The sequence below is a fragment of the Protopterus annectens genome, chromosome 9.part0 (genome assembly GCF_019279795.1).
Source record: "Protopterus annectens isolate FY-2018-M chromosome 9.part0, PAN1.0, whole genome shotgun sequence".
In the NCBI taxonomy this organism is placed as follows: Eukaryota; Metazoa; Chordata; order Ceratodontiformes; family Protopteridae; genus Protopterus; species Protopterus annectens.
Genome location: NC_056743.1, coordinates 796593878 through 796606562, shown reverse-complemented (window position 1 = coordinate 796606562; position 12685 = coordinate 796593878). Strand labels below are relative to the sequence as shown.

Genomic DNA, 12685 nt, shown 5'->3' with positions numbered 1-12685 from the left:
GTCAAGAAGCAAGGCTTAATTCCAGCTCCAAGCTGCAACACATTTTCACAGTGGCAAATGCAATCATATACTATTTTACACATTTTCTTTACATACTGTCCTTTTGCTAAAACAAGCACAAAGCAGATTTGTTTTTACTTTTGTCTTTTAACAAATTATATATATACATTTTTAATTTGACACGACTCTAATGCATCTAGTTGATTTTTCATGCATTTTTCTTTGAAAGAATAATGTTTTCCCAGCTCATTTCAGGTTTTCTCACTATCACGAAGTATCATTATGGCAGGCTAAATAAACAAAAACTGCAAAGAGCAATCCATAGTTTCTTTCTTCAAAATAATCACAAAAAGAAGAGACTATTAAACCAAATGCAATGCACTGAAATGGATGGAATGTCTGAGAGCTGTGAAGTAGAATGTATTTAGCTGAATTTTGGAAGTATGCATCAGGGTCATGTGAAAGAAAGTCTTCAGGGGATTAATTCCTTGTCATCTTATTTCCTGCACAATATCTCAGATGTATCTACATTGCTAGGGTCCTTCCGGATGGTATACATACTATTCTATATTACACTGTATGAGGCTTCAACCCTAGAATCATTACTTTGTCCCTGATTACTAAACTGTTGACACAGGTTATAGTAGGAAATCAGATAACTATATCCAAGCATTCCTATGTTCTTCTACATAGGCTCTACTACATTATGTATGTTGGGAAGGCTTACTACCGAGCAAATTATATACTATCAAACATGAATGACAGTTGACAACAAAAAAAAAAACATTGCTAACTTCAGCAGGCCCTATTTATGTATAAAATTCCCAAGTTGTTGAAGCTCTTCCTGAAGTCCAAGTTAAACTGGATAGTCTGTATGCCCTTTTATCAAGTAAACTGCTACACTGGCAGAAGCTGTACATCCTTCAGGCTGTAGCTAATCACAGTAAACAGAAAGAAATACAGCAGACAGTCTGCTCACACCTCACACCTCACATATCAGTAGCATAAGCAGAAAAAGACTTGCACTGCGCTTAGATTCTATTACAGCATGACTGGTGTCTGTTATAGGGGAAATATTAAGTCTTCCTGCTAACCACCTACTCAGGCTTCTTTCACAGTACCTCATCCATACTCCTTAAAATTACACAACCCATTCTAGATATATCTATTACCACCATAAAAATATGTGTTAGAGACTTCCACTCGGTCAAAATATGCACCTGTATGTGTAAGTAACCCTGGGTGTCCTATACAATCATTCAGGTTTTCTTGTCTCTTTTCTGCCTTTTTGTCCCTAACTGTCCCAGTATGCTAAAATCTGGCAAGACTTTACACTGGGCAAGTGTAGTTAGCTGTTTTTTATGCTTGGAGAATAGGATTAGAAAATTAATTTGAGTGAATAAATGTGCTGTGTGTACAGAAGTATGAAAAAGGATGAAATATAATAAAATTTCAGTTTGAGTGTTTGTTTTACTGGCATGCTACTGTTTGTCTGTTTCTCAGAGTACAGACAGGATTTCCAGTGATTCTGTGTCCTGTGCTACCAATCTGAATTTTTTCTTAACCGCTCATAATGCATATCAAGCAGGATAAAAAGGCGGTGTTGACATTTAAGTGCCCACAGATTACTTCACCATTACTTGCTCTCTGCTGCTGTCAGACACAAAGAATGCTGGCTAATTAGTCTTTTCTAGTTGTCCGTTGCTGGCCATGGCCACACTGGAGCTCCAAGATTGATACAGTACTCATGCTGGGTGATAGGTAAGTACTAGACTAGCTGCCCTTGTGAAACATTTTACACCTAGACAGTTTCCATTTTGGTGTTTGAATTATCCTATCCCATTTGGTGTTAGACTGGCCTTACCCACCCCATGGTCAACAATTATATATTATTAATAGTAAAAATAACTGGGATCATAGCACAGATAATTTGAGGGGATCTATATGTGGGATAAAGCATTCAGGAGCTGCCTCTGTCCATTAATAGTACAGAGGGCAGTCCTGGGGTAAATTTGCTATTACCTATCCATAGATCCAGGTTGCACTTGAATATGGATAGGGATGAGCTTTCTTCTACATGGAGGGGAAGTCTGTTCCAGAGCACATAACAGTGGTATCCTCTGCAAGATATACCACTCTTGCCAAATCATTCTGTTGTTGATGCAGAAAAGGTGTAGCTCCTTAGACCAAGTACTTCTGATGCCATTTGCTTTGCAGATGTGCATTAGGTCCATCAGTATTAGATTGGAGAATGCCTTTTATGCCGGACAAAGGTTACATCTTAGCAGTCTGTAGGATACAGAGCATAGTGACAGAGCTTTGAGATGGTCCATGTAGGACATGCTGTTTAGGCCTTGTATCCTTTTAGTAAGGTACCTCTGCGGGCATTCCAGCTGCATGTGAGTGGACAGATACATATCACAGGGGGCATTATATTCAATGACTCGCCAAATGAGGGCTTGTAAAGAGGAACAGTGACATCTGCTGATGTAAACACAATCCTTTATTTATAAGACGCACAACATAGATTTTTTTTTTTTTTTTATGACATTGGATACATGGTTGAAAGTTAGTTCACTGCCCACATACGTTCCCAAATCCTGAACAGCTGGGTGTATTATCATTGTGGTAGTTCCCCAGAGGATACGGTAATGCATCTTTTTGGTATTTAGTTTTAATGCGTGATTTTGACACCATTTGTTTATTTGGGACAAACCTTCCTGCTGGATGGCTGTCATTTGGGGATTCGGAGACTACTAGTAGTTTGCAGTCATCTGCAAACATTATCAGCCAGTGCACTTTGGTATTGTCCTTTTCTTCAGGCAAGTAGATGTTAAATAGGAGAGGTCCCAGCACTGAACCCTGGGGGACACCACTGGTGACTTTTTTTTTTTTGTGGAGTTACCTTCCCTCTGTTTTGATCTCCTGCATTCTGTATGTGAACCAGTTGGCAACCCAGCAGTTTATTTAGCTTTTCTACTATGCCTGAGTTGTGGTTTTGTGTCAAAAGCTTTGGCCAGGTCGAGGTATGTAGTGTGTACCATTTTACCTTCATCTATTGCTTTGGTGACCTTTTCGAAAAAGTCCACCGGGTTAAGTAAGCATGACATGCCCTTGACAAATACAAAATGAGATAGGTCTAGTGTTTTGGAGGTTCCTTAGTTATTTTATTTTTTACTTTATTTTATTTTACATTTGTTTACCGGGCTAGTCCAACTGGATACATGTCCATTTTCAGTAGAGGCCCGGGGAGTTAAACTCCAAGCTAGGACAATGAAATTAACACAATCACATCTAAGGATAACATGAGCTAGTTAAAAACTATTAACAGTATGTATAACAGGTTATCACAGTAAAATGTACAGTGCAGAATACAGGCATAACAAAGGATGCAAGTACAATCTAAATGTACAGTGCAGAATACAGGCATAACAAAGGAATGTAAATACAATCAATTAAGTTCCATGAGAAGCCTTTCCACAGTTCTGCACATGAGGCTGATCAGACTTTTGTGTCTGTAACTGCATGGGTTTGTGATAAGTCCTCCCTTATGCAGGGGAATGACTGTAGCTGTTCTCCACTTGGTTGGTATAAAATCTATAATAAAGCTGAAGTTGAACACTGTTAGGGGTTGGCTAAATTGTGCTTCATGCTATATAAGATAAATACAGTGATGTTGTCGGGACCCATTGATAGTGTTTTTAGCTTTTGATAGCATTTTTAGGACTTGGTCTTGTGTGATAGCTAGAGACGAGACAGTTTCAAGTATATCTTGTGGTATAGATAGAGGGGAGAGTGGTAAAGTTTGAGCTGAATTTATTGGCCAGTATATATTCAGCCTCAGTGTAGATAATATCATTCACAATCAGCTGAGTGGATTGCTTCTTTGGGGTAATTTAAAAAGACTGAAATGTCTGGACTGTGAGGAGGAGAAGCAAGCAGCAGATCAGTCTACAGTCATGGAGGGAGCAGAGGATTAGTAGTAGCCTTTTTTCATCTGCAGAAAAGGTAAGTTGCTGGGTTTATTTTTAACTTAATTTTTAGTGGGGGGGGGGCTAGGAAGAGGACTGTATTACTTTTCTGTGCACAGTTCTTGTGCTAAGATGATTGGGGGCAGTGAGGGGCTGTGGTTGTAACAATTTTATTTTACATTTGTCCAGAATTCTGCTAAGAGATTGAGAAAGGAAGGCTTGTCTGTAATAATGAATGCCCATATCTGATGTAGTGTTTCTAGCCAGTCTTGCATAAGAATGTTCATCAATGTATTTTTGTTTTGTCTACACCTGTGCTGAAAGATTGGTAGTGGGGGGGACAGTGGCTGTGGGAATGTTGCAGAATGCACTGATGTTGTTTTAATGTATACTAATGCAAATCCTTTTATTTTTGGTCTGTTCCTTATCAAAAATGTGGAGTCACACAATGCATGCTACTGGAAAAATCTGATATCCTACTATCTTGCTTAGTTCAGAAGTATAGTGTTTTAAATCCCCAAATGTTATGTCTTTGTCTTGTTTTATTTTGTTTTTACCTCCTCTAGAATTGTGCTGAGACATTGGCTTGGAGGTTGACTGTGAGAATTCTGCAGAATGTAGTGATTACTTTAATGAATGCTAATGCAAATCCTGTTATTCTAACATCTTTCCAAGTTTATCATAGCAATGCTTATAAGTATCCTTGATGCAGTTATTTTCAGCCTTGGAATTATGCTGAGAGGTTAGGAGGTTGGCAGAGGCTGTGGATAGGGGAGCCCCATTCGACCATGATTTTGTGAGGGGGGAAGGGTGGCAAACTCAGACAGCCCCGGGTGGCACAAACTCTAGCTACGCCTTGCAATGCTTATAAGTATCCTTGATGCAGTTTTCAGCCTTGGAATTATGCTGAGAGGTTAGGAGGCTGGTAGAGGCTGTGTATAGGGGGGCTCCATTTGACCATGATTTTGTGAGGGGAAAGGGTGGCAAACTCAGACAGCCCCGGGTGGCACAAACTCTTGCTACGCCTTTGATCAGTAGACCATGGAGAATGACTTTTGGAGGTCCTAGCAAACTATAATACTCTTTTGCTACGATTAGAATATTGCCTACCATTAAATGCCCTACTTTTACCACAAAACCCACATACTGCAAGTCACCAAAAAGAAAATCCTAAGATTTATCATCTTCCTTCCCAGGGAACATCACTGGTGCACTTTTCAAAAAAAAAAAAAAAAAAAAAAAATGGTTACCACTTACTATTGGGTCTGGGTCCATATTTTGGTTGTCTTCTTCAGTTTGCGTTTGAAAGTTGGTATCCCAGAATTCTGTTTGTGTGGGTGGGGTTACACAATTATGTATGCAAATATTAAGTTAATCAGTTTACAGATTTGTACCTATTTTTCATGGGCCTTTGTCCAGATTTTTGATGTTTCCAGTTGAGAGGTATGACAAAGTGATCACAGTTTATATTCTCCTGAGTAGGGCTCCCAACTTGAAACTTGCTGAGGGCACCTAAAATGCTAGTAGGTTGCTGCAAGCTGGCAATGTGAATCGTGTTTTACAAAAGATATTTTAAGCTCTGACTTTTCCCAATCCCAATATATATGTTAGAGGCTGAGCTTTGCCCTTCTACGAACGAGCAGACTATTTACCCTACACGTTTTCACCAAGAAATCAATGTCACGTTAAAAAAATGATCATAGGTTCATACTAGGCTATCTGCCCTGGGGCAATTATAAGCCTAGCCGATTCTGTATGGCTTATGCCACCCCTTGATTTGAGTATACTGTGCCCTTTTTAAGGTTTAGTTTACTGTGCCTCTGTCTAATAGTGACACGGGAGTAATCCCTGGGACAAACCTACGATCCCCCATCCACCTATCGAGATTCTTCTTGAACAGATTCAGTGAGGTGCTCTGCCTCACATGAACTGGAATTCTATTCCAGAGTGAAGGGAGCCTCTGGGTTATGAACCTGTCCCTCCAGCAAGTTCTATTTATTTCTGTGCTGAGGTTCAAGTCCCTCGAGCGTGTGGCTCTAAGGAATTTAGATTTACTGAGGTGGAGCATGTCCATTAATTCTGGATTTGACATAGCTTTGTATGTCAGGCATAGATCGCCTCGAAGTAGGCGGTATGCAACTGAGTAGAGCTGGAGTTTTTAACTGAGCAGCATATGGCATCTGTTTGAGACCCTTGATCCTCTTGGTGAGATACTTTTGGGGTCTTTCTAATTGCTGCAGGTGTCGGGTAAGGAACATCCCAAAAGGGGCATTGTATTCTATGATGGGCCTGATGAGGGATGAATAAAGGGGCACGATTACCTCTCTTGATCTAGATGTGAAACCCTTCGTGATGAGGTGGGCTATGTAGAAGGTCTTTCTAACCACTTTGGCAATGTGGTTTTCAAAGGAGAGATTGCTATCAACTTGGGTCCCCAGGTCCCTAATAACTTTCTCTGTACTTAATGAGTTTCCGCCTATGTGGTAATTTGTGGGCACATTGTTTTTGCCAAAGGGTATGACTATACATTTTTTGCTATTTAGCTTTAAACCATGGCGCTGGCACCAGTTATCTGTCTCTGTGAGACCTTTTTGAAGGATGTTTGTGTCAGCTGGAGAGTCGATTATGGCGCCCAGTTTGCAGTTGTCTGCGAACTTGGTGAGCCATAGTCCTCCCACGTTTGCCTGTACCTCGGAAAAGTATATACCGAACAAGAGTGGTCCCAGGACAGAACCCTGTGGGACGCCACTTGTGACCGGTTTCGAGTCTGACATGGCTCCAGCAACTCTCACTCTGTGGGTTCTGTCTTTGAGCCAGTTTGCAACCCATCTTGTGACACAGGGGTTTATATTTAAGCTGGATAGCTTATCTATGATGCCCGAGTGGGGTATTGTGTCAAATGCCTTTGCAAGGTCCAGATAGGCTGTGTAGACTACCTTCCCTTCATCTATGGCTTTGGTGACTGTTTCGAAGAAGTCAACCAGGTTCAAAAGGCAGGATCTGCCCTTGACAAAGCCGAACTGGGTAGGATCTAGTGTCTGTAGGTCCCCAATGTCTTTGTTTATGAGCTCCATGATGATCCTCTCCATAGCCTTGCAGACTAAGCTAGTCAGGCTTATGGGGCGATAGTTTCCACGGTCCGTAGAGGCTCCACCTTTGTGGAGTGGGACCACTGTTGCTGTACGCCATTCTGTGGGCACATATCCTGTAGTGAGACTGAGATTGTATAGCTGTTTTATTTGAGGGATTAGTTCCTCTTGGAGTTCATGTAGGACGCAACCTGGGATGCCATCTGGTCCCATGGAAGCAGTGTTTTTTGCTTTGGAGAGGGCAGCCTTCACCTGAGCATCAGAGATGTTTGGGAGGCAGCCCTCTGCCGGGATAGATACTTGCTCTTTTTTTTGGGGGGGGGTGGAGAAGTTTGCACTGAACCTGTCGGCCAGGATATTGGGGATGTCTGTGGGTTCAGTGTATTTTTGTCGCTTAGAATCAACTCAGAACAAGTCTGGGAGTTGCATCCCAGGTTCCTAACATAACTGAAAAAGCCTTATGATTGTCTTTGGTGTCCTGTGCAATTTTTCTCTCTAAGCTGGCCTTGGAGGATTTTATGAGGGATCGTAATTTTTTGCTAGTACTGATCAGAGATGCCTTCCCTATTAGGGATTTTGCTCTATCATGTAGTAGCTTCCTCCTTCTGTTGTACAGTTTATTTATGGCAGGGGTCCACCAGACTTGGACGCCTGCCTTTGGATGATTGGGTCTTGGTTTTGTTTGGGATAGCATGATCCATGCATTCCTGGAGATGTCCGTAGAATGCGTTTATGTAGGATTCTGCAGTTTGGGCCATAGTTTCCACTGGCCCTGGGGCCTTGAAGGATTCTACTTCAGTTTTGAGAAGTGAGAAGTTCGCTTTTGAGAAGTTTTTCACTGTGGTTTTCTGGGCTGGGGGTGGGGTCTGGATGTGGACATCCAGTGAAATTAATTTATGGTCTGATCTTACCAATGAGGGATATACTTCTGGTGTGGGGCATAGAGTCCCCATGTTGGTAATGATCAGGTCTAGTATGTTGTCCCCTCTTGTGGGAGTGGTGACTAGTTGTTCCATAGCATTTGAGTTTATAATTTCCAGGAACCTTTGGGCTAAGGTGCTGGGGCTTGAGTAGTGCTCCCAGTCAATGTTTGGGTAGTTGAAGTCGCCCAATATAATGGTGTTCGGAGAGATCTTCATGTTCTCCAATGTTTTCAGGAAAGCCGAGTGGGATTCCTGACTTTGAGAGGGTGGTCTGTAGGATGCTATAAACTGAAAAGCAGTCTTGTCCACTGTTAGTTGCACATGGATGGTCTCCGATACTTCGTAAAATGCCACTAACCTGGAGGTGTGGATATCCTTGATAAATATGGAAACTCCTCCTCCTTGTGTGGTACGGTCCGGGTTTTGGGGCCGAAAAGCATGATATGAGGTATAGCCTGGTAGTGCTGGGGTGCTCTCTGGAGCCTTGAACCAGGTTTCTGTCACTGCACAGATATCGATGTTCTCCATACTGAGGAGAGCTTTGAGTGCGTGCATCTTGAGGTTAAGACTTCTGGCGTTAAGCAGCATTACCCTTAGTTTCTTGTTCCTTGTGCTGTCTATGGGGGTGGGTTTGACTTTTGAGCCTTGCCTGAAAAAGGCACTATGGGGGTGGTAAGAGCCTTTGCCAATATCCGAAAGCCCAGTGGTGACAGGTGCAAGCCGTCTCTAGCGAAGCAACGTGGCTTGTCGAGCATGTCATCCCAGGCTGACAGACACTGGATCCCCTTTGAATGACACCAAAATTTTAGCCAATTTGTTAAAATCGATCATTTTGTCTTTGTACTGTGGCATCATTCTAGGTGAGGGTAAGATGCTGCTCAAGGTCAGGGTCATACCAGCCTGGGCTACATGATCAGAGAGCTCTTCTGTGTCTCTTTTCATGTAGCCCAGGGAGGTACGTCTCAGGTCATTCACACCAGCATGTACAATGACTGAGTCATATTTGTATTTGCTTTGGAGTGACCTGAGTGCTTGCGTTATGTGGCGGATCCTAGCACCCGACAGGCAGCTCACCGTGACCTTCTCTTTATTCAGCCTGGTGAGCGGGACGTCAGTGTGTCTGACAATAGAGTCACCTATTACAAGAGTATCAGGTGTGTTATTCAGCCTTAAGGGCTGTGGCTGCTTGGCACACTGACTTTGTGGGCTATGTGTTGTGCGTGTTTTGTTTTGAGGTAGCATTTGCTTGGATGTCTGCTTTGGAGGTCTCTGTTGCTTAGGTAGATTTTTATTTAGAGCTTCCGAGTATGTTTTTGTGTATTTATGTGTTTGGTTCGCTGATGTGGTGGGACTATGTGATACTGGAATCGTGTTGTGTGAGGTTACCTTCTCCTCCTGACTGGTTACACCAGTTTTGAGATAAGAGAACTCAGCCTCCAGTTTGGCTAAATAGCTGCATCTCTCACATATATTTGAACCTGTTTGGAGGAGGAGAGGGTTGTCCGTGTACATGAGACAGTTGTAATATTGCCTCAAAATTCCCAGATTCACCAGCTGGACTGGAGAGGAAACATTGACTGACCTTTGGACATGCTAGAGTAATATAGGGAAACTGAATTTAAGACGGACCAATAGAGGACAGGGTAATCGTAGAGAGTATAAGAGTAAGTAGTGCTTATGGTTTAATAGTGCTAACTTGTAGGATTATTTAATTTGACCAGTGAAGGGCCTTAGAATGAGAATATGGTGTTTAAATTGAGAGATAGAGCAGTTCTAAGGGAAAAAGTGAAGAGCAGACTTTGTGGAGCCAGGAATAGTTTAAACCCAATTAGGCGGCGCTGCCCGCTGTTGCGCTATGCACAAAACCGCGCAAAAGAGGGTTTTAAGAGAGGAAGATGAAGGAGTTTGGAATTGACCCAAAATGGCCAATAAAACTACAGTTTCAAGTCAGTAACCACTCCCACAGGGGCAGGCAGGCTGCTCAATGTTTTTCACTGCCACTGATCAACAGAGAGCCTTCCCTTTAGCCCAAGCAAAAAATGGCCTCCAAGAAACTTACAAACAGTTCAAGAACAGCAAGCCTGTAACTGAACTTTTTTAAATCTCAGAAAAGTGGGAAAAAAGCAAGATCAGGGCAAAGATCCAAAAGCAGGAAGGCTTTCTAGTACATATTTGGCTGATATAATAAGAGTGGTTGTACTCACAACTCTTACTCAACTGTCCAGATTTTCGGAAAATGTCCAGATTTTTGCATCATATTTTGGTCTGTTCTTCATAAAAATCGCAGTTTTCTGGCAACAAATCATTTTGGACTAAAATCAAAGAAATAAGACGTTTGAGTTACATACTTCATACCAGTTGGAAAATACACGCAAACGCAAAACCTGATACTCGTATCAATTTCCTAAGTATATAGGAACAATGTTTTTTTTTAATTACCCCTATTTTTGTGGTCTTTGTTTCTATTATTTTTTTTTTGGGTCTTGTCCAGATTTCTTGCACTAAGAGACTAAGGTATAGTTGTATTTAAAAGTATATATCATAATTCTGTAACTGCAATGTGCAGCATTGCTCCGTGAGTGCACATTTCTTTGTTTTGTCACAAAAATCCCACCCAGCAAAAATTGGGGGCATTTGCGGGGCATGACAGGCCTGAGCTCGCTCTCAACCAGCATATTCAGGTTCATTCGTGAACCGAAGGCAAACATGATTGATAACTAGTCCAGTAAATATGTCGTACCTTCTTCAAAGGCTGACCAACGAAGGACCTTCAGATAGAACTGCGGTGGAAAGAAATATGTAGGGGAAAATACTTACAGGTTTCAGCACACGGACAACCTCATTTAAAACTTTCTGCACGTTGTTCACAGAACAGAGGACCAGGGTACAGACCACTGCATCTACTGACCCATCGGCCACTCCGTTCAAGTCCTCTGCAGGGCTCACGACCTTCTCCACTTGGAGGTGGGGGTACTTCTTCGCGTTCTCGCTCAGGAACTTGTCGAAGTGGCGGTTGCGATCCACACAGATGACTCTGCTGCCCTTTGGGTAGAACTGGAAGTTGACACCTGTTCCACAACCTATCTCCAGCACAGTTAGCTTGGCATTGTGCCTGGGAAAGTCTTGCAAGTTAAAAAAAAGGTCCCGCTTTCGTTTGATCATTTTCACACTGTATTCTTTTGCGAGACAGTTCATGATATACGGGAAGAATAAACTGCTAAACGGGCCCCATATTCCTAGAAAGCTGAGCAACCACAAGGGCAGTAAAAGTAGTTTGACCGTGAGCTGAAGTGCTGCCGTGGAAGTTGAGATCATTCTTCAGGCTTGCAACGTGGCTCTGGCTGCAGACAAGCTGGCATGCAGTGACAGTTATCAATCAGCTTTATCAATCCTTCTGAAGACTAACAAGGACTTTCTATTCTGTTAATGCGTGCTAAGACTCCCAGGCTACTTTCCTAGCGGTTGAGTGCTTTCCAGCAATGTAAACTGAAGATAAAATAACGGGCACAGCCATTTAAAGACGTAGTCACGTCCGCGTACCATTGCAGAAGTATGGCACAGTGTACCCCTTTAAAAGTGGGTGGTGCTTTTATCACTAAGTTTTAATCTGGCATCCATCCGAGGGGAAGTCTTGTTTGAACACCAATTAATTGCCAACTTTCAAATACCAAAAGTGGGACATTTTTTCTAGAAACTTGAGATTTTGCAGAGGAAAACGTCACAGCCAGTGCAAAGGACAGAACTTTACTTTTTTGCCAAAATAAAAGCTCATTCAGCGTTGTCGCCTCTAGCTCTCAACCTTCCATCTCGAAAATGAGGAACACTAGCCCTCATAATGTGGAACAAATGGGCAAAATGTGGAACACATGCTAATGGCTTACTAACAACTTCAATTATGAAGGCCATAGGAAGGTTAAAATATGCTGGTTTTACATATAAAGAAGATCTTTTAATGAATTAATATGATTCATTTCTATTTACCATGGATTTCATTTAAAAAATTCTAACACTGCATGTGTGACAGAATCTTTCAATGTGGAACATTGAGGAACTTTGAGGAACAGAACTTTTTAAGACCCCAAATGAGGTACGTTCCTCGTAATGAGGTACACTTGAGAGGTGTGCGCCTCACAGTTAGATGTTGCCCGTTCAGTTCTCAGTTAGAGCGTCTTCTGTGTGGCGACATGCGTGAATGGGCGTTCCTTCGTTGAAGGTTGTGCGTTAGGCCCGGCAAGTCAGCGCGTAAAAATCTACTGCCAATCATTAGCGGATCGGACTGGAGTTCCGCTGTGGCGACCCCTAACCGGGAAAAGCCGAAAGACGCAAACAAACAAATTCTTGTAGCATTTGACATGCTTATGCTAGTTCATATAACGTTTAACTGTTTTAGATACAAAATAACTGTTTTGGGCAGCTAGTAAAGAAAATGTACGTATTTTTGTTCTAAAGTGCCAGGACAGGACATTTGCCATTTTAATTTTTTTTTCCGTAGGACACCTCTGCAAAGAGACAGTCCCTCGCAAAAAGGGACAGGTGGTAACCTAACCATCATACCTTTTAAAACTAAGAGGATCCAATATCAGGGATTTTTTTTTAAATGCTACCCCAATTCACTTAAAGTTGATAAAACAGAATGCTTTACGTCAATATGCATCTTCAGCACAATAATGAAACTCTTACCATCTGGAATATCAAAACTTTT

General features: G+C 42.0%; 1 protein-coding gene across 1 annotated transcript in view; it reads right to left on the bottom strand.

The window, feature by feature from the left end:
• The window catches only part of LOC122811536 (methyltransferase-like protein 7A), a 79061-nt gene extending 67530 nt beyond the window's left edge, over window positions 1–11531 (bottom strand). Inside the window, exon 1 of the mRNA XM_044083434.1 lies at window positions 10801–11531. Coding sequence (XP_043939369.1) covers window positions 10801–11298 — 498 coding nt within the window. The 5' untranslated portion in view covers window positions 11299–11531. The remainder of the gene's footprint in view (window positions 1–10800) is intronic.
• Between the last annotated feature and the right edge of the window lie 1154 nt (window positions 11532–12685).